General features: G+C 43.4%; 1 protein-coding gene across 1 annotated transcript in view; it reads right to left on the bottom strand.

Moving 5' to 3' along the window:
* Positions 1-1,251: 1,251 nt before the first annotated feature.
* The window catches only part of LOC148041042 (ATP-dependent Clp protease proteolytic subunit-related protein 3, chloroplastic-like), a 53,806-nt gene continuing 30,845 nt past the window's right edge, over positions 1,252-24,212 (bottom strand). Inside the window, exons 4-9 of the mRNA XM_087675946.1 lie at positions 3,746-3,805; positions 3,548-3,644; positions 3,377-3,450; positions 3,244-3,297; positions 3,050-3,133; positions 1,252-1,547 (exon numbers count right to left, since the gene is read on the bottom strand). Coding sequence (XP_087532072.1) covers positions 1,422-1,547; positions 3,050-3,133; positions 3,244-3,297; positions 3,377-3,450; positions 3,548-3,644; positions 3,746-3,805 — 495 coding nt within the window. The 3' untranslated portion in view covers positions 1,252-1,421. The remainder of the gene's footprint in view (positions 1,548-3,049; positions 3,134-3,243; positions 3,298-3,376; positions 3,451-3,547; positions 3,645-3,745; positions 3,806-24,212) is intronic.

Raw genomic sequence — 24,212 nt, forward strand, 5'->3', positions numbered from 1 at the left:
ATTGCTTAAATTGTGTATTAATTATTCATACATATAATCTTGTTTATTTGAGTTTCCTATATTCATGTGAGAGTAAAATAGTTAGAAAATTGTTCTAACTAGCATTTATCAAAAGTTGTACCCTAGGGTAATTGCAATAATATGCATGATTGTAGGAATTAACATGGATTGGCAAATCAACTGGGTAACCTAAACCTACATGAATCAAGTTCAAGCATAAACAACTTGTATAATGCTTTTCTGGGTTATTAGCATGCATACACTATTGTAAACTGGTGCTCTTATCCCAACTATCCTCAAGTAAGAACTAGTAAAAAGAGGTTGCAAGAGTAGATATGCCCATCAAAAATTATTTTAGCCAAAAGCCAAAGTCGACTTTAGAGATCAACATCCTACATGGCATACGAGATAAAGTGAAAAATGAGGCTTGAAACTTTAGTCATTGTAATACCATTTCTAAAAGCAAAAAATGAGTTTCAAAACTTTCTTTAAGTCATTGTAATAATATTGCTAAAGATCACATATTTGGATGGTGTGGCCAACCACATGAAAGACTATTTTAAGAAAATCCTCCCAATTATACAAAATATAATACTATGTATTTATGAAGACTACATATAAAGTGTTTTGCACAAGCATTGACATATATAATGTATGAGATGGTTAATGCTAAAAGTAGTGAAACTCATTGGAATAATGTTATTCAGTAAGGTTGACTATATTACACATTGCCTGGCTTGCCAAAAATTACATGGAATTATTTCTTTGAGAGAGTAATATGTAAATCATGCTCAACTACACTAAGCATTGGATTTTTTGTCACCCTTTTAGTATCTCACATACAAACCTTTTAAAAGAATGTTGCAAGTCCACCTTTACCTAGCTTAGGTTATGAAAGTTGATAAATTATATGCTAACTATCGACTGCCTTGACTTGGTAAATTATCTATGCTTTGATTCTTGCCTTGACTTGGTAAATTATATGAAAGCTTTGAAAAAGGCCACCCTTACAAGAAAGAAACACACCATGGAATGGTGGTTACTCCAAAACTTTCAACATATGTGCTCAAGGTCGATCTGATTATACCTTTTAACATATCTACAATGAGATGCTTTACCATGAAATAATTCTGTCAAAGTTTGCATGGTTAGGGCTAATACTAAGATTAGAAAGGATGTAGCAAACATACTACTCCATTCAAGATGAAAACAAAGACAATGACTTTTTCTTTGTTTGGGAGTGGAAGCATATTAAACTAAATGCTTGTCCTTCCAAAACTTTGATATGGAGACCTTTATAAAACTGTTGTCATTTGTTTACATGTTATGTTGCATCTACACCATGAAAATTCTAACATCTATCTTACAACTGTTTCACCCAAAAGTCGCCTATAAAAAGAGCAAGAATCCCTGCAACACAATCAGCCTAGACCTGCATTGTTTGCACCATAAGTCATGGGCTGTTCCATGACACGAATTCCCGCTCTCTTATCCCAAGCTTCTGTGGACAATGTCTCAGACATGGCTTCTTGTCCACGCCACAGTATCTTTGACAAAAAGGGCCACATGTTAGAAACAAGAACAGATTGGCATTTAAAATTCATGCTAATTGAACATACTGCTGGTACCAGCTAGCTACTACAGTGGTCATCTTAACAATAAAATCAACAAGGAGATCACAAAAGAGACTAACATTGTAATCACATTCTCAATCTATCAGCCCTGATTTCTCGCAAGGTCAGCACATTAATGTACCAAAGATTTTTTATAAGAATGCTGCTATTCTCCAAGAAAGATCTAGGGGATATTTTGAATAGATTACCCTTCGAACAGAACTACTTTCAAACATTCACCTCCATACCACCTGATGTGCAGAAGCTGACCCCAGCTACAATTGAAAAGAAAGCAGCAACAGCCTTAATCAATGGTCATGCTTAGAAGTACAGTGAAACTACAGTACACTACATCGCTCCTCATAAGATTCACTTCTTGTACTACTATATGCGTGTAGCATAGTGACATGGAATGGGTTTTAGGGACAGATGAGAACTGGAATACACCGAATGGGAACAAGAATTGCTGCCCCATCACCATGAGAGGAAGCTCTAAAATGGGGACGGGACCAGTATGGTGTGGGCATGGGATGGGGACAGGGGGGAAGCCCATGTCACTACGGATACAGAAGAATTCTAACTGTTAAGGTTCCCAGATGGACTCTCCTTGAGACCTAGTAGCCTCACGCATACCACCTAATTGTTTCAACCTCTCATAATAACCTCTCCTGAAGAAGTTACGGATTTTACCTTTAACTAGCTAATGACTCACATTGATGCAAATGGGTGGCAAATGCCTCACACAAGACCAAAGTCCTCAAGAGCTGTCCAATGTCACTATGAATACAGAAGAATTCTAACTGTTCAGGTACCCAGATGGGCAATCTCCTTTGGACCTACTAGCCTCAAGCATACCACTCTACTTGTTTCAGCCTCTCATAATATCCTCTTTTGAAGAGGTCATGCATTTTACCTTTAATTAGCTATTGATGGACCTTGATGCAAACGGTGGCAAACACAAGATCAAAGTCCTCAAGCCTTCTGAATCTGTTCCACCAATACTATCCACTCTAGGCAAGCTGAGTTGAGTTTATGACTTTAGATACTAAATAGGACATCATTGTCTTTCCAAGACCTGTCTGCACTTTCAGCTTATTGGGGGGTGAGTGTGTGGTGTGGTGGTGTGTTTATACACCTATAGCAAGCATGTAAACCAGGTCTTACTTGAAATTGGATTTGTGAGGAGATTTCAAAAATAGATGGGCATCTGGTCCTGCTAACTTTCAGAAAATGCAGGCTAAAACCCCTGCTATGAGCAAGCATTCTATAGGCTGCAGATTTAATGCATGCTGCAAAAGTACAAAATAGAAGCAAAGAATGATAGCTCTAAAAGTCAGTATAACCTGTATTAGGAATAACAAAATAAAAAGTCAAAGTGAGAGCAGACAAGGAATAGAAATATTTATAGGCATCTGTCCTGCAGAAGCATTATTTACCTTGTCAGCAACACCAAACTCGACCGCTTTCTTAGGATCCATATAATATGGACGCTGCATAACTTTTGAGACTTTCTCAAATGACTGTCAACCCAAAGAAAGGTCTGTAACTGACTATTATGAAAATTTGAGTAAAAATGACCTAAAGCATTTGGCGGCCATCATCACATTAAAACAATCCAGAGAGCACTTACATTCCCAGTATGTTTTGCAAGAAGTGACACAAGTGTGTCCCTGTTGTTAACAACCTACATACATAAAGTTCGCATTACAATCAATAATTGTGCATATAAAAACTACTTTCAAAACTGGACTGACTGTACAGACCTCTTTAGCCCTAATGTGAACATCAATAGCTGGCATTTGTCCTGTGGCTGGCAGTCGTGGTTGTTGAATCATAGCTATATAACCAGCAAAACAACAGAATCAACCTCTATTCAGATTATCATGATAAAGATTAGTTCTTAGATTACCACTGGATGAACTAATCTAGAAAACCTGTGGCATGGGGTAGCATGTAACGCCTCCCCTTTGTTCCAGCAGCAAGCAGCAAGCAAGCCTGCCCAATGGCAGCCCCCACAGCCACTGTTTGTATCTGGACAATTTAAAGCATTGATTATATTACAAGCTGTGTTGCAGAGCAGAGCATAGCAAGTAAATACAACTCCAACTTCATCTGACTGTCACATAACACACCTCGTTCTTGACCAGCATCATTGTATCATATATTGCAAAACCCTCGGTCTCCATCCCAACCTAGCATCCAAGGTAGAATGCATGATGTGAAATTCTTGAACATCCATGTGAAAAAAAGCCATTAAACCATACAATAATCACGCCCCAAACCAGAAACAATAGCACCCAATCTTAGAGCGACCTATCCCCAGGCCAGTAAAGTTTTGCACTTGTATGCACATTTCTAAATATACTCAGAGAGAAAAGTCTTTGTTACCAGAATCACAGATAGGCTAATTAATTTAATTGAAAATGAACTCTTAACCACGGTACCCCCTACCTCTTGGCAAAGCAACAATTGCATTAGCAGTGAAAAATTTCACACTATGGCATGCGGTAGATTAGTGTACAAGCTATATGATACGAGGACAAGGCAAAGCAAACAAGGTGCAATGTGAAACTTTCATTATGCTTAAGTTTTGCTCCAGTGAGCAGCTCACTTGATCAAGTCATTAAGTAGCTCTTAATCAAACACGTGATTTGATTATGGGACAGCTGGTTATTCATTTAGAAACTTGATATTTGCTATTTGGGGGACTCTTTTCTCTCCCATTTTTGAATTGAAGAGCTGTAGCAACAAGAGGTGATGCATGCTTTTGCTGGTTTTTCACGATGAACAGAAAGCAGAAAGTGTACTGCAGCCACCCCGAGGTGTTGGACAACTCGGAATCACTCTTTCTTCTCCTTTCTCTCTCTCGGGATGTGCATGCTCTGTTAAACAGCAAACCAGAATTAGGGTTTATGAGGGAATCCGCCCAAGAAATGCAAAACACGGCCTGGATGAAGTAGCAAGTGCTTGCTAGAGATAGTGCCGATGTCGGGGAGGGCCCAGACTGCAAATGTAGCCAGGAATGATGGCACCTAGTGGAGAAGATGGTCGCCTAATGATGGAGCACCCACGCGACGCTTGTGGAGTCAAATGGAAATGTTTGGATGCATGAAAAGTTGACACCAGCAGGAAGAAGAGGCCGCTAGCTGAAGAGACCCAATCACCCAATCACCAAGTGATAGAAATTGATGCCTGGTGGAGAGAGAGTGTCTACAGCCCAAAACATAGCCTGCAAGGTATAGAAGACAAGGCACCTGGTGCAAGGGAAGATGGAAACCACAAACTGCAATGCCCTCTAGGTGGGGTGTAAGCAATAGTGGAGAGATGAAAGAGAGTGACAAAATGTCAAAAGGAATGAATGAGTGGGGATAAAGAATGGGTGGAGTAAGTGCCGTCTTTACAGGCACAGAATATCTCAAGCACCACCTACTGAAGTCTCTCATGTGGAGCCCCAACTCTCTCGAGAGGCTCCCAAAAATCTTTTTTGGGGCTGTAAATGGAAACCAAAAAAAGGAACGGAGGGAAAATGTATTGAATGACTTGGTTTCTCAACACCCCCTCTCAAGCCCGAAAAGGAGCAAAAAAGACGAGTGTAAGAGAGAAGAAGATCAAACCAGGGATCTATCAAACTACAACGAATGCGGAAGCATATGGACAAGGCTGAAAGACAATGAACACGAAAAAGAGGGAGAGAGAAAAGAGATAAAAGAACGTTGAAATTAAGAAGGCAGATATACAAGGGCTGTCGATGTATCTCCACGAGCCAGATCTCTCTCACCAACACTTAGACGACAAGTGAGGATGGGCAGGCTACAAAGTGCCTATATGTAGCACAAAAAGAATGCGATAAAATATGTAAGTTGGCCAACAAAACTGATCGACCAGCTGGCAGCCATCATAAATGCAGCCCACTCGCTGCACCCAGCCCAAGAAAATCAACAATCTACTATCAAGCTGACAAACGGCATTGCCCTGCCTGCAATAAGGTGCCCGTACACTGATTGCTGAAAAAACCCTAGATAACTAACAATAAATGCATAAGTCCACTTGAGATAATTGACTACGCCAATTGTATGCTAATAATGCTTATCCAAGGATGACTAATCTCTAACATCCCCTCTCAAATCCTAGACACGACATAAGAGTCAAGGATCTCAAGTGTTGTCAAAGAACAGTCTGAGGAAGCACCTTCATATACAAATTTATCAGATTATCCTATGCCTGTTTTCTTCTTGTCATTGACCTTCGTTGGTCAACATCTCTAGCCCAATCTAAAAGCGTCCAACCTGTAAGAACCAAAGGCGAATCTCCAATACCTACTGGATAATGAATACCAAGATCCGAGGTCTCCCTCATGAACCGCAAAATCCTCATAGCAACTAGTGTACCATCTTGGGTTCACTTATAAACCCGGCCAACAAACCTACAAGAAGGCACAAATCAATCACAGTGTTAAGAAGCCAAATCAAGGACCCAATCAACTACCTGCAACGGAAAGTGTCTGACGTTGGTGAACCTGCATGGGCCATATAGCCTTCCAATTCAAATCCATAGGAGTAGAAATGGCCTTACATCCCTCCATCACAAATGTGGTCAAAAGCTCCTACACATACCGCTGCTAGGAGATGAAAATCCCCCTTGAAGTTTAATGAATCTCATGGCCTAAAAAAGACATGGAGAAGGCCCATATTCGTCATCTTGAACACTTTGTGTAGTGCTTTCTTCATCTCCTTGACCTTTTGAGCATAGTCACCTGTCAAAATGAAATCATCCATTAAGGAAGGCAAACTTCACATCAAGCTCATAAACTGGCCATCTCCTATGGCCAGCTAAGGCAAGAATGGCCCTAATGATAGCCATCCAACCGGTAGGTGCAAAGGTGTCATGGAAATCTATCCCTAGCCGTTGTGCAAAGCCCTTTGCAACGAGCCACACCTTGTGCTTATCTAAAGTACCTTCATTGTGATATTTAGTCTTGAAGACCCATTCTACACCAATCACCTTTCTATGAAGGGGCGGAGGCACAAGATCCCAAGTGCCATTTTGCTCAATAGCATCCAACTCCTCCTCCATGGCCTTCTTCAAATGTTGTAACTACAAAGCCTCCATTGAGATGGGCTCCCTATCTTGCATGGCACGAGTCATCAAATAGTAGTTAGTACAAACAAGCTCCATGAAATGTGTCTAGTTCCTCCGAGAATACCATGAATCATCCTCTAGCTGCCAATTCTCAAAGACTCCCTCAAACCCTAAAGCATGGAGTGTCCCTCAAACCAGAGGAGGAGGCCGATACTCTCCTCGCCACTCTCCGTCAGTCAAAGTCTAGAAGGTCCATTGGAGTCGACTCAACAGATGAATCTAGTGGTGAAGCAATCTCCTCCACTGAGAATGGAGCCTCAATAGGCAAAGGCTCAAAAGGCACTCGAGTAGATGCCCAACTATAACCTAGATCTCCAAGAACAAGATAACACCCTCCTCTGTAGCTCGAAACTCCACAAACCGAAAATCTCAACTCGTGTACACCTCCTGGGAAACGATATCATAAAGCATGTATCCTTGGGACTACAAACTATATCCCACAAACACATGTTTCTTGGAAGCCAACTCAAACTTGTTCCTCTTCTTCTTTGGGATATGAAAATAGGCATCACACCCGAACAACCTGAAATAAGAGACATCCGGCTTTTGTCCAAAATAAGCCTCAAAACGGATCATACCAACCACGACCAAAACGTATTAGCTCTTGGGAGACACTCCCTTCCCTTGTCGGAACACAAGCTCTTGAGTTTGTTGCAAGACTTGTTCTCTTTAAAGATCAACCAATCCTTGAAATGTGAGAATGCTTCAAACTTCAATGCCAAGAATACGCCCCCGTTATCTTGCTAAATTCATCAACAATTAGCATAAAATACAAACTCCCCTTAAGGGACTCCATTCCTCATGTGTCCACATAAGTCCGTTGAAACAAGCTCCAAGGGCTCCTTAGCCCATTATGAAGCCTTGCTAGCAATAGCATCTCTATGCTACTTGCCAAGTATGCAAGATACACATTGCAAGTGGCTCACTCCAATCCTTGGCAACCCACATACCATCTGACCACAAGCTGCCTTTTGAAGGTACTCGTATTTGAGGTGGCCAAACCGAGCATGCCAAAGCTCGGTCTGAGTCTGTGAAAAAAGAAGAAGAGAAAAAAAGGCAAGAAAAGACCGCATCTTATAGACTCCATTCTCCTCACGTCCTACACAAAGAACCTGTCAAGATACACCATCAAGAACTCAAAAGTAGTCCTTATCAAGCTCAACCATCAAACCAAGAGCACAAATCTTGCTGGTTGAAAGAAGATGATACCTTACACCTAGCACATAGAGCACCTCTGAGGTGTGGGCACTGCCTTGCCCATCTAAAATCACCTACATATCACCCTTGCTGATGGGGGCCAAGGAACTATCACTTATAAGGATTTTTCCATGCATCGGACGCATACAAGCAATCCTATCTGAAAGAGTCATGCAGCGGGAAGTGCCACTATCCACAATCCACTCATGAGACTGTGGGGCCATCATCACTGCATCAATGGCCGTCGAAGAAACATCCTCTATCACTTCCAAGTCGAGGAAGGCAACCGATGAAGGAGCAGCCACCGCTCCTGAGTCCTTTGTAGTCCTCCCCTACTTGGTGTCCTTGTCATTGTCACGCAATCTTTCTTTCAATGACCTGTCTTGCCACAGATGTGGCAAGTAGACTCCTTGGTTTTGTCCTGTTTGGACTTCTCATCCTTCTTTTTCTTCTTCTTCTTCTTATTCTTCTTCTTCTTTCCCTTCTATTGGAAAGAATGACCAGTCAAAGCCTCCAACTTGGGAGCCTTCTGACCTTTGAGTTGTTCCTCTTGGTCCAAGACCATAGGAACCAACTCCTGAAAGGTGAGAAGGATCGAAGCTTGCACGCGAGCTATGGCAGGAGAGCAAGAGCAAGAAAGAGAGAGACAAGAAATGGGAACTCCAACAGTCACAATGTGTGACCGGGCCTTCCTTTATTCAAACTATCACTAAAAGAATAAAGAATAAAGTGACGTGACGGGCGCCCGCCTCCTGCAGTGTGCAGTGGCGGGTACTGTCAGTGTAGTAATACACGGGGCGGCACGGCGGAGGCGCCTTTACCCCCAACAACCTCTCACTTAAAGGCGAATCTGCCCTAGTGAGAGAGAAAAGAAAAGAAAAAAGACAGTACAAATGTACATAGGTGAGGAAAGGTGACATTTCATCCAACGCCCATCAACCTCCTGAGGAAGGCAAAGCGCTCAGTAATGAGGCTCTTCGTGAGCAAATCTGCAGGATTCTCGTCAGTGGAGATCTTGACAAGGTCAACAGACCTGTCCTCCACGACACCACGTATGAAGTAATACCTCACCTCAATGTGTTTCGTCTTCGCATGGAAGACCGGATTCTTAGCCAACTGAATGGCACTCATAGAATCCGAATGCAGTGTAGGTGTAGCATCAATCCCAAGGTCAGCAACTAGACGGCCTAACCATATGGCCTCCTTGCAAGCCTCAGTGGCTGCAACATACTCGGCCTCAGTGGTAGACAAAGCCGTACACTTCTGAACCCTGGACATCCAAGAGATAGCCCCTCCAGCATAGGTGAATACATAGCCAGAAGTGGACTTCCTACTATCTGCATGTCCTGCATAATCGGAGTCAGTGTACCCCACGACCCCTGTATCCTGGCTGCCATAGCAAATACACATATCTGCTGTGCCCTTCAGGTACCTCATGATACCCTTCACGGCATCCCAATGTCTGCTGCCAGGTGTAGCCATATAGCGTGCCACAACACCAACTGCATGTGCAATATCTGGACGAGTGGCTATCATGGCATACATCAAACTGCCCACGGCTGATGCATAAGGGATCTTGGCCATCTCGGCCCTCTGCTCATCTGTCTGCGGACAATCGGCCTGTGATACCTTCACATAAGAAGGTAATGGACAGCCAATAGGCTTTACGTCCTGCATGCGGAAGCGCTCAAGGACTTTATGAATGTACTCCCGCTGTGAGAGATACAAAAGTCCCTGATGCCTATCGCGCTTAATGCGCATCCCAAGTATATGTGAGGCATGTCCCAAATCCTTCATCTCAAAGCTCTTCTTTAGCTGAGATTTAAGAGCATCTAGCTCATCATGAGCTTTCCCTACTATCAGCATATCATCAACATAGAGTACCAAGATAAGCAAACTGCCATCACGGGCTTTCTTCGTGTAAAGACACGGATCCATAGCACTCCTGCTGTAGCCCTGTGACTGCATAAAGGCATCAAACTTATGATACCATTCCCTAGGTGCCTGCTTCAAGCCATACAAGCTCTTCTTCAACTTGCACACTAGGTGCTCCCTGCCAGGTTCTGCAAAGCCCTTAGGCTGATCCATATAGATCTCATCATGCAAGTCCCCATGTAGAAAAGCCGTCTTGACATCCATCTGATATAGATCTAAGTCAAGCTGTGCAACCAAAGCCAAGACTAAGCGCAGGGTGGTCATCTTAACCACAGGAGAGAAGACCTCATCAAAGTCCACACCATGTTCCTGCTTAAAACCCTTTGCTACCAATCTAGCCTTGTATGCCGGCTTGGGGTGTCCAGGGGTACTTTTCAGCTTGTACACCCACTTACATGGCAAAGCCTTCTTGCCCTTAGGCAAGGCAACCAAATCCCAAGTCTCATTCTTATGCAGGGAGTCTATCTCAGACTGCATAGCCCTCTTCCAGGAGTGACTGTCACCCCTGCGCATAGCCTCATCATAAGTGAAAGGCTCTCCTGCATCTGTAACCAAAACATAATGCATAGAGGGCTGAAATCTGTCAGGTGGACGTCTATCTCTAGCAGACCGTCTCACCGCAGGCTCTGCTGCCTGTCTAACTACCTGTCCAACATCCTGGCCCTATGGAGGAACTGCTGCAGGCTGTACTACTGGCTGTGCTGGAGCTTTAGGCTCCTCCTGAAAGATCACTCTGCGGATCTCAACTACCTTCTCAGGCTGCCTGTGCATCTTGTCTTCATGGAAGACGACATCATGGCTGCGTACTATTTTCCACGCCTGCGGATCCCATAGGCGATAGCCCATCTCTCCTGACTCACCATAGCCAAGGAATATGCATTTAATGCTCTTTGGATCCAATTTACTCCTCTTGTCCTTGGGCACATGGCAGAATGCCTCACATCCAAAGACACGGAGATGCGCATAAGAGGGTGGCTTACCAGCCCAAACTTCCTCTGCAACCTGGAAATCCAATCCACTGGAAGGCGATCGGTTTATGACATGCACTGACGTACTAACTGCCTCAGCCCAAAAACTCGGGGGTAGGCCTGCATGGCTAAGCATAGAGCGCACACGCTCCTGAATAGTCCTGTTCATGCGCTCAGCCAAACCATTCTGGGGTGGGGTGTAAGGGGCGGTCAACTGACGCTTAATACCCCTGTCATCACAAAACTGCTCAAAAGCATGCGAGACATATTCTCCCCCATTATCTGTCCTAAGGCATTTCAGCCTATACCCAGTCTGGTTCTCAACAAGAGCAAGCCATCTCTGAAAAATTGCCAAGACATCGGACTTCTGCTTTATGGGATAAGCCCACACTTTCCTAGAAAAATCATCAATGAAGGTAACGAAGTACTTCGCGCCACCCATAGACATGCAAGGCATAGGCCCACAAACATCGGAATGCACCAATGCCAAGGGCTCACTCATGCGTGGCCTACCCGATTTCTTATGCGTAGACCTATTCTGCTTACCATAAAGACAATGATCACACGAGTCAAAACATGCATAATCCAAAGGCGGAAGATACTGCAAACCAGATAACATTTTCATTCCTTTCAAAGACATATGCCCCAAACGGGCATGCCAAAGTGATACATGTGGGATAGAGCCCACTGCCAAAACATGGTCTACAGAAGACCCAGATACAACAAGAGGATAGAGGCTGCCAGCCTTGGCGCCTCTAGCAAGCACAAGTCTGCCTTTGGTAATCTTCCAGGTAGAATCCCCAAAACAGACATGAAATCCTGCATCATCCAACTGTCCTGCAGACATAAGACTACGCGTAAGCGCAGGTACATGACGTACATCCCTGAGCAAAAAGGAACTGCCAGTGGAAAACTGCAACTGAATATCTCCACAGCCCACAATATCAAGAGACCTGTCATCTCCAAGTTTGACTGATCCAGATACAGTACGGTAAGAGTGAAACCACTCACGGTAAGGCGTCACATGGAAGGACGCACCTGAATCCAATAACCAGTATTGTGCATACATACTAGGTGTCTCAGTCAAGTGTGAAGCATCAGAAGAACTAGCTGCAAGTATAAACTCATCACCACCATCGGACTCTTCAGTCTGCGTGACATTAATTTCCTCAATCTTGACGTTGGACTTCGCAGGTACTATGCTGCGATCAGAGGACTTCTCCTGCACTTTATCTTTCCCCTTATCCTTGCGCTTCTCATTGCACAACTCATGACACTGTGGTCTAATATGGCCCTTTTTCCCACAATGATGACAAGTGACATTTGCATTACGTCCACGCGACTTACTACGCGACTTGCCACCACGAGATTTAGACCGACCCTTCTGCGAGTCACAGCCTCGGCCATTACCACGGTCATACCTGTCATTCCTGCCTCTAACTGTCAAAGCATGACTACCACGAGAGGCATCCAAGTTTTTGCGATTCACCTCTTCCTGAAGAAGAGCACTCTCAACATCTGCCAATTTTAGAGTAGCACTAGAGGCACAAAGAGCAGTGCGGAATACATCCCATGACTCATTCAGAGTTCCAAGCAAGAAAAGAGGAGTTACTTCCTCTCCAAAGGTGATATCCTGCGAAGTCAGGTTCTTCAGTATAGCATGGAACTGGCTCAAGTGAGCAGACATAGTCACATTATCCTTCATGCGCAGATCCATAAGCTGCTTCAACCAGTACATCTGACTCGCCGGACTTTTCTTATCATAAAGATTCTTGATCTTATTCCATAGATCCCATGTACTCTGTGCTTCCTCAAATACATTATAATGTACCTGTTCAGTGAGAGACAATACAATCGTGGACTTGCATAGCTCATCAAGTTCAAGCCAGTCGTCAATGTCCATAGTTTCAGGCTGCTCCCCACTCAACCGAAGTGGCTTAATCTGAGATTTCTGCACCAAAACCTGCCATATTTGACTCTTCCAGTAAGAGTAGTTGGTACCATCCAACTTTGTAATGTTAAAGATGGCACTATCATGCGAAGATGACGCCATTATGCAGGCTGGAAATGCCCAAACAGTCCAAAACTGCTTGCTGTTTTACTGCAGAAACTGCCCAAAAATGACCAAAACGGGGTCCAAAGGGTGAGCAAAGTGTGCCAAAAGTTGCTGCCCACTTAGTACTAGGTGCGGTACACCAAATCAGGATATTTCAGCATGAAAAGTACACCTCAGTCCACCAATAACTGCTTGCTGTAATAAATTGCAGGTATGCAGTCTAGAGAGCAAACTGTCCCAAAATAGGATCCAATGTCAAGCAAACAATGCTAGGTCCAAAGCCGGCATGAAACGGACATAAGCAAGGCCAATGACAGTGAAAAGAACATGAGCTCAACACCAAGCATGTCAAAATAACATCTGCCAGTGAAAGGCACACCCCCAAACACTCTAGGCAAAGTGTTCCTGTAACTGCCAAAACCTGACACAAATAGGTATCTGCTCAAAGAGAAAGATCCAAATATGAGACTCAGCTCATAAGCATCCTGTGAACCAAGAGTACATCAATGCATATCCATAAAGATCGGAGTATGATCCCAAAGTCTCAATGTGTATGTAGCTGCTCAAGACATAAACTGCTCCAAATACATGTAAGTGCTCCAATAGCATGCAACTGTCAAAGGTCAAGAAAGCATGTAAAATGCTCCCACTGGCACAAAAGGCGTACAAAGCGAGCTCAGAAGCTCAAACAACCCAAGAGAAAGCACCAGTGATAAGTGACCCTGTCAATGCATCAAGCGCATCCGAGAGAGCATGACATACATGAAGCACCGGTCGTATTAACCATGAAGCAATACATAAGCCCAAATAAGCTCTCGGTCAACTCAATGACATCCAAATAGCAACCAAGATCAGTGATCAAGTAAGCCGGGAATGCTCAAATACATCCAAATCCAAGCTCCAAATATCGGTATGGCATACACGAACCAAATAGCATATGTCACGAACCAAAGCATGTAATGCAAAAGCCTAACTGTCAAGCAGAGACATGAGGCATAGACGGTCCACGAGCATGCCGAGTCGGTCCAAATGCCAGTGAAGACGGAGCTAATGCGAAGCTCAAAAGCATCCCATAATCTCATACATATGCTCCAAGTTGTCCCCAAATGTCAGAGATATCATGCCAAAGCTCAAAGCATACATCCGGTATCGGTAGGTAAGTGCCAAAGCATGTAAAGTACCTTCAGCCCACTGTTATTCCAGCATGTATTTACTGTTCTAAACAGTAGATTTCAGCCCCAAATTCAAGCCAAAATCATGGTCAAACCAAATGCATACATCCCCAATACATCCGGGTAGGAAGTAGACCGCATACGGGCATCAAACAAGGTAACCGGAGTAGAGTATAAGCATTAAATGCCAATGCCAAGTGTGGCTGCCCTGTTTCCAACACTGTATAACAGTAAATAACAGTCCCAAATCAGCCAATATTTCAAGCCAAAATCATGGCATAATCATGTGCATACATTCCCAAGGCACTAGGCATCATGTAGACCGCATACGGGCATCAAATAGCACAACCGGAATGGAGTATAAGCAACAAATGCTAATGCCAATGGTGCTGCCCTGTTTTCAGCCTGTTATGACAGTTTATGACAGTCCCAAATCTGAAGAAATCAGCCCCGAAAGATCAAGACCAATACCCAAAGCTTGAATGACATCAAACATGAAGTCTATAGCCCTCTTGATCAAGGTAGAGAGCAAGAAGCAATGGCCAAGTGTGGAGCTAAAGTAGATGAGTGCTCACAGCCTGGAAAAAATGATGCAATCTGCCCTGTTGGTGCTGAACTTGCTGTTGCTCCACATGGGCTGAAAAGGGGGTAATGGGGGGCTCAATGATGGCCCAAGGTAGACACATACCAAGCCATGAAGGCCCAATGCAAAGGGGAGGGGAGATATGAGCTATGGAGCTCAAGAAGAGTGGCTGCCCTTTGTTCCTGCCCTGTTTCAATCTGAGAATACACTCAAATGCCTGCAAATGCTGAAGCAATACCTCAAGGGCAAGGCCCTGATGAAGCTCAAGAAGGCCAGGATGGAGCTCGGGAAGCCGGGGAGAGTCGGGAGCTCAAGAGGTTGGCTATGGCTGCCGGGATGGAGACCCAATGCATGAAGCGAGTCGATGCGAAGGTCGGGAAGCACCGAGTCGAGCTCGAGCAAGAGAATGCCAAGCTCTGATACCAGTTGAAAGGTGAGAAGGATCGAAGCTTGCACGCGAGCTATGGCGGGAGAGCAAGAGCAAGAAAGAGAGAGACAAGAAATGGGAACTCCAACAATCACAATGTGCGACCGGGCCTTCCTTTATTCAAACTGTCACTAAAAGAATAAAGAATAAAGTGACGTGACGGGCGCCCGCCACCTGCAGTGTGCAGTGGCGGGTACTGTCAGTGTAGTAATACACGGGGCGGCACGGCGGAGGTGCCTTTACCCCCAACAACTCCTCCCACTTAAAGTTCTTTGCGCACCCTAAAGCAATCAATGAATTGGGGAGGTAACTGAGAAAGAAGAGTTATCGCCATGTTCTCCAAGGTAACCACATTCCCTACATTTTGGACCTACACCTGCAATTCTCGAAGCTTATTCAATATTGACATGCTCCCGTATAGAAGAAGACTTGTTAGGACTCAGTGCCCATCAAAACTTCCAAAGACACCTCCTTTATAACGGTCATCCAATTGTACATTTGATCTAGCTCCAACCATATCTTCCGAGTACTCGATGTGAACAATGACAACTAGAGTGCAAGACTGGAGTGAAAGAGAGAAAGATGAAAGAACGAATGCAAGTATTCAATTCATCCCAATGTATCTATACCTTCATCAACTCAGCTTTGTCATCTGCAAAAAGCTTAGAGGCATCACGGACTACAGGACGGTCTATAGCCTCCATCACAAGCTCCACCAAATCATGTGTCTCCTAAAACCCCACGTCAATTTCGATCAATATTGTAAATGGAATGACTTGTACAAAAGCAAGGGCCCCTCTAACTCTGTGCATGGTGCAAGTGCTTGCTAGGGCTTCCTCCACTCATCCTCAAAGATTTTCACCCACTGGAGGCGATTGAAAACTCAAAATCTATATCACAAGGTTGACCTGTTCACCTTAGCCGCCAAAGGCTGAAAACGCAAACTTTTAACACAAAAAATCCTCCTGATCAGATTTGCCTACAATCAATCAACCCTTTTACACTACCCTGATACCATATCAAAGTGCAGCCATGCGAAAGCATATAGACAAGATTGAAAGACAATGAATATGAAAGAAAAGACAGAAGAACGCAGAAATCTGCAGTCAATGAATGCTGAAATGAAGAGGGTAGATGTACAACGGTTGTCGATGTATCTCCTCAAGCCAAATATCTCTCACCAACACCTAGAAGACAAGTGATGGACAAAAGGCTGAAGAATGCCAATATATAGCACAAAAAGAATGCAATAAAATATGCAAGTGGTCGGCCAGCACTAGCGGCCATCATAAATGCAGCCGATTGACTGCATGCAGCCCAAGAAAATCAACGATCTGCTGTCACACTCCCACGTGGTTTATGATTAGCATTTTTAAACAGCCCCAAAGCACACTTAATGAAAAACGCAAATTTGGTACACGATTCGTAAATGGTCCCCCAAAACCCTAATTTTTGGGGCACCCTTCAACATCTATAAATAGACAGGCTGCCCACCATTCAATCTCATCCCTTTAGTGCAAGTTCTCACTTGTCTGTTGTATTTGGTCCATCTACCATGGCAAATCCACAAACTACCTCCTTCGTACATTCAACTCTCCATCAGCCAAGCAACAGGTAGCAGCCCTCCCTCAACATCAAGTTTCAGCCCTGCAATCTGCATTCAGCCTTTCCACCCCCAAGAGATAGCTGGCAACCTTCTTCTCCCTACTGGCGGTCATTCTATAGTTGTGTTTGCAACTTCCAGCTGCCACCCTCAGCTCCAAGCACCTTCCCTACTATCGCCTCAATCATCATACTCTCCCGCAATCAATGTTTGGTGTTTTTCCTTGACTTTACACTCTAACTGGTGGTCACAACACTTGGAATCCGTCTTCAGTTGATGTCACCCTCTAAAACTGCGTTGCTCTACCCTTGGGCATTCGTACACTCTTACATTCATTTACAACATTCATTCACTTCAGAGTTTCTTCTCTCTATGTTTGTCTCTGTGTTTGAGTTTTGAGCTTTTTGCATTTTGCGTTTTGCATTAAGGGTTTGAGTTTTGCTTGCCTCTGTCTCAATCTTTGTGTTTCAATCTTGGTCTTACTTGCTGTGTTTCCCAGTGCAAACCCAAGCATTTCTTCACACGTGGCACCACCCTTGCCCATAATGAGGTGCCCATACATTGGGACTGTTGAAAATGCCCAAATAACTAACAAGAAATGCGTAAGTCCACCTAAGAGAACTGAGTGCACCAACTATATATTGAGAATGCTAGTCCACGGGATAACTAATCTCTTACAAGATCTCAGTGCTCTACCTGTAAGGTAACATGTAGTGAAGGAGAGTAGACAACATGAGCTGATAGAATCCAAATCTCAATCTCGAAAGAGAAGCCACAAGCTTGGTTACTCCATGCTGGAAGGTATATGCAAGCCTAACCACCAAGCCATGGCTGAAACATCCAAAGCTCTGAACTAGGAGGAACATGTTAATCTTGGGTATGAAGGTAAAAAGAAAATGAGTAGATAGATGATGAAATGGGTGATGAAATGGGTGATGTGGCATAGAGATGTCAACCACCCCAACAAGGTAAAGGGTTATTCACAAGGTGTGTGAAGAATCGAAGGATGAGAGAGGACCCCCTCCGAAGCCAAAGGAATGGGATCTCCCTCTAAAGAAGAAAGATGAGCCCCCTGTGAATCCCCTGCTGCTAAATCCCTCTCTAAGAGGGATAGAGAATCAAGAAACGAACGGATCACAGCCTCTGAAACAACTAAAGACAAAGGAAATGGCATCAGCAGTATCTAGGGCCAAAGAAGGTATCTCGAACTCCATTGGAATAGAGGTTGGCTAGCTTCCAGAGGTGGCTTCCTGAACCTAAGTAGAAGAGGGAGTGGAGGGAGGGATATCAAGATATCATACAGGAATCTCTTGGATGCCCTTGTCAAAGTTGGTTTCCGTGGAGCAAGACACAGGAGATGAGAAAATATATAGCTCCTAGGGAGCAAGGGGTAGACAACAATCACTTTCTCCCAATGGAGCAGATTGTGGAGTCAAAGAAGAGAAAGGAATCAAACAACATGTCTCTCTCAAAAGAGTGGACTATCGAGAAGATGATATCCAACAATCACTCTCTCTTAGTGGAGCGAGCTACAAAACCGCATGTTGGGGCCATGGAAGCCATCAAACCTGAAAATAGATGGAAAAAAACTCTGTGGTGCATTGCGGTGGTCTCCAAGAGGTTGTGGTGCTGGATTATCCTCCTTTTGCTCATAAGGACTTAGTGCCTATCGGACATGTTGCCACCAGGTGGTGATACTTTTTACAGTTGCTTTTCTTATTTACTTATATAAATATTTTATTTTTATTTTCTTTTGTTGCTATTGCTTTTTACCCCCAGAGTTTTCTCGGAATAAGCGAGATCTTTGCATGGCCAGAAGAGGCAGCCATTGGGACAAATTGCACTAATGGTTTGTCTGAGCCATTGAATGGGCACTGAAGAATAGAATGCCAGTGGTTTGGGACTATGTGCTTAGCCACTGGAGATGGTGCAGGACAATGAGCCTGGCCAAGATAAAAGATGCACAAGTGAGAATGCTCGCGGAATAAAAGTCACTGTGACTGAGCCACATTACACTTTTGATGTGGTTACAATGATAAAAGTTGCACAGAACAACTCGAGGAATGCAGGGGTCACCATCCCTAAAATTTAGGGACTTACTATTTTTGAACCCCACAATCTGTTCGCGTCATTGTCTTCGTTTTTACACAAGGATTAATTCTCTGGTCTGTGCTGAGGTCAAATTTTGCACCAATCATGGAGAATTTTAGACCGAAATGTTTAAACAGGAAAATTGTTACATGTATGCCATGTGGTACAAATCCCCGAGAGAGAGAGAGAGAGAGAGAGAGAGAGAGAGAGAGAGCGCATTTTTTAAAAAACGTAATAAGCATAAGGGGCACATGGGAGAATGAAGTTTGGAGGAGCTGAGGGTAGATTGCTGCAAGAAAACCAGCCATGGAGAGTACTTCTACGTCTCTGACTCAAGCACGAAGGTAGAGCTTGCTCCCTCTGATCACCTCTCTCTCTATTCTCAGAAGAAACGCTTTGCAGGATGGATTGATTCCATCGAAGATACAATTCTGTGTTTTTTTCTGCACATGCTGAATCGTAAGAGCAGTGAACTCTGCTCAAGCTGAATCAGAACAATGAACTCTGCACACGCTGAATCGTAAGAACAGTGAGCTCTGCACATGCTGAATAAGAACAGTGAACTCTGTTCATGCTGAATCAGAACAGTGAACTCTGCACATGCTGAATCGTAAGAACAATGAACTCTGCTCATGCTGAATAAGAACAGTGAACTCTGCTCATGCTGAGTAAGAACAGTGAACTCTGCACATGCTGAACAGTAAAAACAGTGTGCTGGACAGTAAGAACAGTGAATTTTGCACATGTTGGTCGGTAAGAACAGTGAATTCTGCACATGCTGGACAGTAAGGGATGTTGATCTGCACATGCTGTACTGTTCCTATCATAGTTACCTGGAACGGGGAACGGGAACGGGAGCGGGACCCCCTGAAACGGGGGGAACGTCCAAGGTGGGGGAACGGGAACGGGGGGGAACGGCACATATCTTACATGCCCCAAATATGCCTTGCATGATCAAGTTGCCCCAAAGAATGTCCCTCTAATTGCCCCAATACCCCTCAATGCTCCAAATTGACCCAAATGTCCCAAAATTGACTCGATTATCCCCACAGCTCCAAATTGCTCATGAATTGCCCCAATTATTCTAGTTTCCCTTGAAATTAGACAATATAAATGGATGATTACCTTGGAATTGAAAATAGGCTAAAATTTGATTGTGATTTGCAAGAGTTCATAATGCATCAAATTTGAGCTTTGCATGGACTCCTAATTGGCTTGTGGGTTGTCTTGACACTTTGAATATTCAAAAGAGAGAGAGAGAGAGATTAGTGTGTGCACATTAGGCAATGGAGATAGGTGAACATGTAGTAGAAGGAGTGTGGTATAAGCAAAAAGAAAAAACATGAAAAAATGTAAATTTTTGGTTAACAGGCCTGGAATGGCCGTTCCAAACAAGGAACGGCAGGGGGAACGGCAGGGAACAGCAAGGAACGGCAGGGAACGGCCCAGGGAACCGCAGGGAACGTTCCCTGGCCGTTTCACCTCCTCCAAGGATTTGGAACGCGTTAAACCGTTCCTATAGGCCGGAACGGCCGTTCCCTGTTTCTATGGTTCCTATGCAGCTGGGATTTACATAGAAGAGATGAAAACCAACTGCTCATAGGTTATGTATTTTGGAACATTACCATTTTTGTAATTTTCTATCTTTTAATTGATAAAGAAAAACCAAGAGGGGCGCCGGTCTTCGGGGCCAATCTGGTGTTGAGCGAGGGAGAGAGGTCTCTGTTTATGTGTGTGTATGTAAAGTCCAGGTGTTAATTGAAGGAACTACCGCTTTATGTGAGTCATAGACCGGTTGCATGGTTGCATCCCCAGGATTTGAATTCTTTTCTGAAAGAATTTAAGCTTGGAGAGTTTTGGGTGAAAAGGCCATACACACAAGTTTTACAGAGATTACAAACATGGATAAAGGCAAAGGAAAACTCCCCCATGAAGAAGAGAGTTCTTCTTCTGCTCATAGACACCAAAGAGAGAGTATTGGTGCACAGGTATCAGCACCTTCTAGAACCGAGATTGAACCACATGATGAGGAGTAAGAACAAGAGGACTTGTTTATGGCACAACTCCTCAGTATGGTTGGCTCTTTCCAACAGCTGGTAAAGAATCCTCGAATGCAAAAAATTTTGAAGTCACATAATGAGGATTCTCAAGCTGAGTCATCACATCATACCATGGAGCGCTCAAAAAGGCAAACCTCTAATGTGCATGAGCATGTGGAAAAGACACCAAACATGGAGACAGGTCCAGTGCAACAAGAAGCACAAGCACAGGATTAGGGAGTGAATGGTCAAGGCAGTTATGCACAAGTGGCACAGTAGACTATTCCTCCTCAATTTGCTACTTATCCTGGTCACTTTGGTGGTGGGTCAGTTTTTCAAGCAATGGCTGGATTACCCACGGGTTATCAGGGATACTTGCCTAGAGGGCCACCAAGAATAATGCCTATTGAGGCAGTGAACCCACTTTATGCTAATATTGGTCTACAACCCAGTTATCAGACTCTGCAGGGTCCTTATTTGATGCCTGGAGTACAAAATGCAGCCGCTGGTTTTTCTCAGCCTAGTGGGCTATGGTAGCTAAGACAAGTGAAATAAATGCTGATAATGCACCTAAGGGACTCCCCTTTTTATAGCCACCTGTCTATGACAACCTGACACCAAAAAGTGCAAAGCCTAAAGACTATAAAGAGGGTGGTCAAGCAATAAAGTTTTTGAAACCTTCAATGGTATGCAAGATAAGCTGAAAGCTTTGACATTTATACAGCAGTTTGATGCAGCTTACACAGGAGGGAATTTTACTGAAACTTCTAAGATGTGGAAGGCTACAACTTTTTTCGAAAGGTAATGCTTTGCAGTGGTGGAATATATTGTTGATGCAAGGATATGCACCTCCCACTTGGGTTCATTTCAAACAGTTGTTTGCAACCTCATGTTAACTAACACGTTTGAAGTAGATGTCATGACTGCATGGAATAAATTGGACACGGCAAATTGTACGGATTTAGAAGAGTACAATAAGAAATTTTGGGAAGCACTTTTGCCCATGAGTTCTTACAGGACAGTGCCCCTGTCAAAACAAATTGAAAAGTATTGTTGCGGTTTGCCCGAAGCTATCAGGGATTATTGTACTAAGACTAGGGTTACAAATATGGTACAATTAATTGAAAATGCTGGTGTGGCAAATGCATTGTTGAAAGGAAAATCTAACAGCTTTAAAGGCACTGAAAAGAAGGATTCTCAGTTTAAGCAGGATCCTAACAAGAAGAAGAAGCAATTTCCAGAAAGGACCGGTTTTACAAAGAAGTCTTTTTGGAAGAAAATATTTCAGCAGCAACCTCAAACTTCTTTTAAACAAGGTAAAGGACAAAAGAGCCACTTTTGGCAAATCGTTTGAAGAAAGAAAGGCTTTCATGATGGCTGGAAAATGCTTTATTTGTGAACAAAAAGGCCATATTGCTTCTAAGTGCCCACAACAATTTTCTAAAGATGCGGAGGATAAAGATGTGCCAAGTAAAAAGAAGCCCAACATTGGCTTAGTGCCTGATATGGTAGAAGATCAATCAGTTGATGATGCTACAGAATTGTGCAAAGCTTGGGGAAAGATCAGAGATTCCACAATGCTTATTTTCTTTGATCCTGGAGCTTGTGCAGACTTTATCTCACCAGCATTGGCAGCTAAATTGGGTATACGTCCCGAGGAAATGGGACCGGTTGGACAGGCTGATTTGGCATGCCCAGGACATACTAAACCTATCACCCCAATTCTTGGCAAACTTCTATGCATATTCAGAGCTATGTGGACATAGAGGAGTTCCATATTATGCCTCTAGAGGGCTGCGATGTTCTGTTGGGTATCCCATGGTGCCACAGGAAGCATGCTATCTTGGATACTTACAATAGAACAATTACTCTTGTACATAAGAGCAAGACTCATGTGTTATATGTGAAGCTTAAAGGAGAGTCTATCCCAGTTGTTTCTGCTTCTGCAATTACTTCTGTAATGAAAAATCATATTTCTGCATACTTGATTTTTGCAAAGCAAGTTAATGAAGTTGACAGTAATGTGTCTATACTAGATGAAAGCAGAAGGGCTTTCTTGGATAAATTCAGTGACTGTTTCTCAAATTCGTTACCAGGAGAGTTACCCCCTGAGAGGCCTGAAGATCATACCATAGATCTTATTCCAGGGACTAGTCCCCCCAATAGGCCACCATACAGGGTTAGTGCAGCGCAGCAGAAAGAGATTATGACGCAGGTTAATGAGCTTTTAGAGAAAGGACTAATTCAGCCCAGAAGTTCTCCGTTTTGTTCACCTATGTTGCTAGTTCAGAAAAGGGACGGCTCTTGGCAAATGTGTATTGACTATAGAGCCTTGAATAAGAACACGATCAAGAATAGGTTTTCGATTCTGAGGATAGATGATATTCTTGATCGATTACAGGGAGCAAGAATGTTTAGCAGGATAGATTTAAAAAGTGGATACCATCAGATCAAAATCACGCCAGAGGATATCCATAAGACTACTTTTAGAACGACATTTGGTCTCTATGAATTTTTAGTCATGCCGTTTGGATTGACCAATGCTCCTGCTACATTTAACAGGATGATGGATAGAATTTTCCGCCCTTATCGAAGTTTCATTGGCACATTCTTTGATGATATGATTATCTTTTCAAAGAATCAAGAGGAGCATAGAAAACACCTAGTTGCAGTCTTTAATGAGCTTAAGCGTAACAGATTGCTTATTAATGGTAAGAAGAGTGAATTCTTTTTGGAAGAGATTCACGTCCTTGGGCACGTAGTTTCTAAAGATGGTGTGAAGATGGATCCTGCAAAGATAGAAGCAATTGTCTCTTGGCCAGACTTGAAAACTATTCATGATGTCCGCAGCTTTCTTGGCCTATGCTCTTACTGCAGAAGATTTGTAAGACACTTTGCAAAGATTGCTTCTCCTTTACATACGCTTAAAAAGAAGCAATTTTTAGTCATGCCGTTTGGATTGACCAATGCTCCTGCTACATTTAACAGGATGATGGATAAAATTTTCCGCCCTTATCGAAGTTTCATTGGCACATTCTTTGATGATATGATTATCTTTTCAAAGAATCAAGAGGAGCATAGAAAACACCTAGTTGCAGTCTTTAATGAGCTTAAGCATAACAGATTGCTTATTAATGATAAGAAGAGTGAATTCTTTTTGGAAGAGATTCACGTCCTTGGGCACATAGTTTCTAAAGATGGTGTGAAGATGGATCCTGCAAAGATAGAAGCAATTGTCTCTTGGCCAGACTTGAAAATTGTTCATGATGTCCGCAGCTTTCTTGGCCTATGCTCTTACTGCAGAAGATTTGTAAGACACTTTGCAAAGATTGCTTCTCCTTTACATACGCTTGAAAATAAGGATGTCAAATGGCAATGGACTGACAAAG

Source organism: Lygodium microphyllum, chromosome 1 (assembly GCF_053477565.2).
Source record: "Lygodium microphyllum isolate KBCC chromosome 1, Lygodium_microphyllum_v1.1.10, whole genome shotgun sequence".
Lineage (NCBI taxonomy): Eukaryota > Viridiplantae > Streptophyta > Polypodiopsida > Schizaeales > Lygodiaceae > Lygodium > Lygodium microphyllum.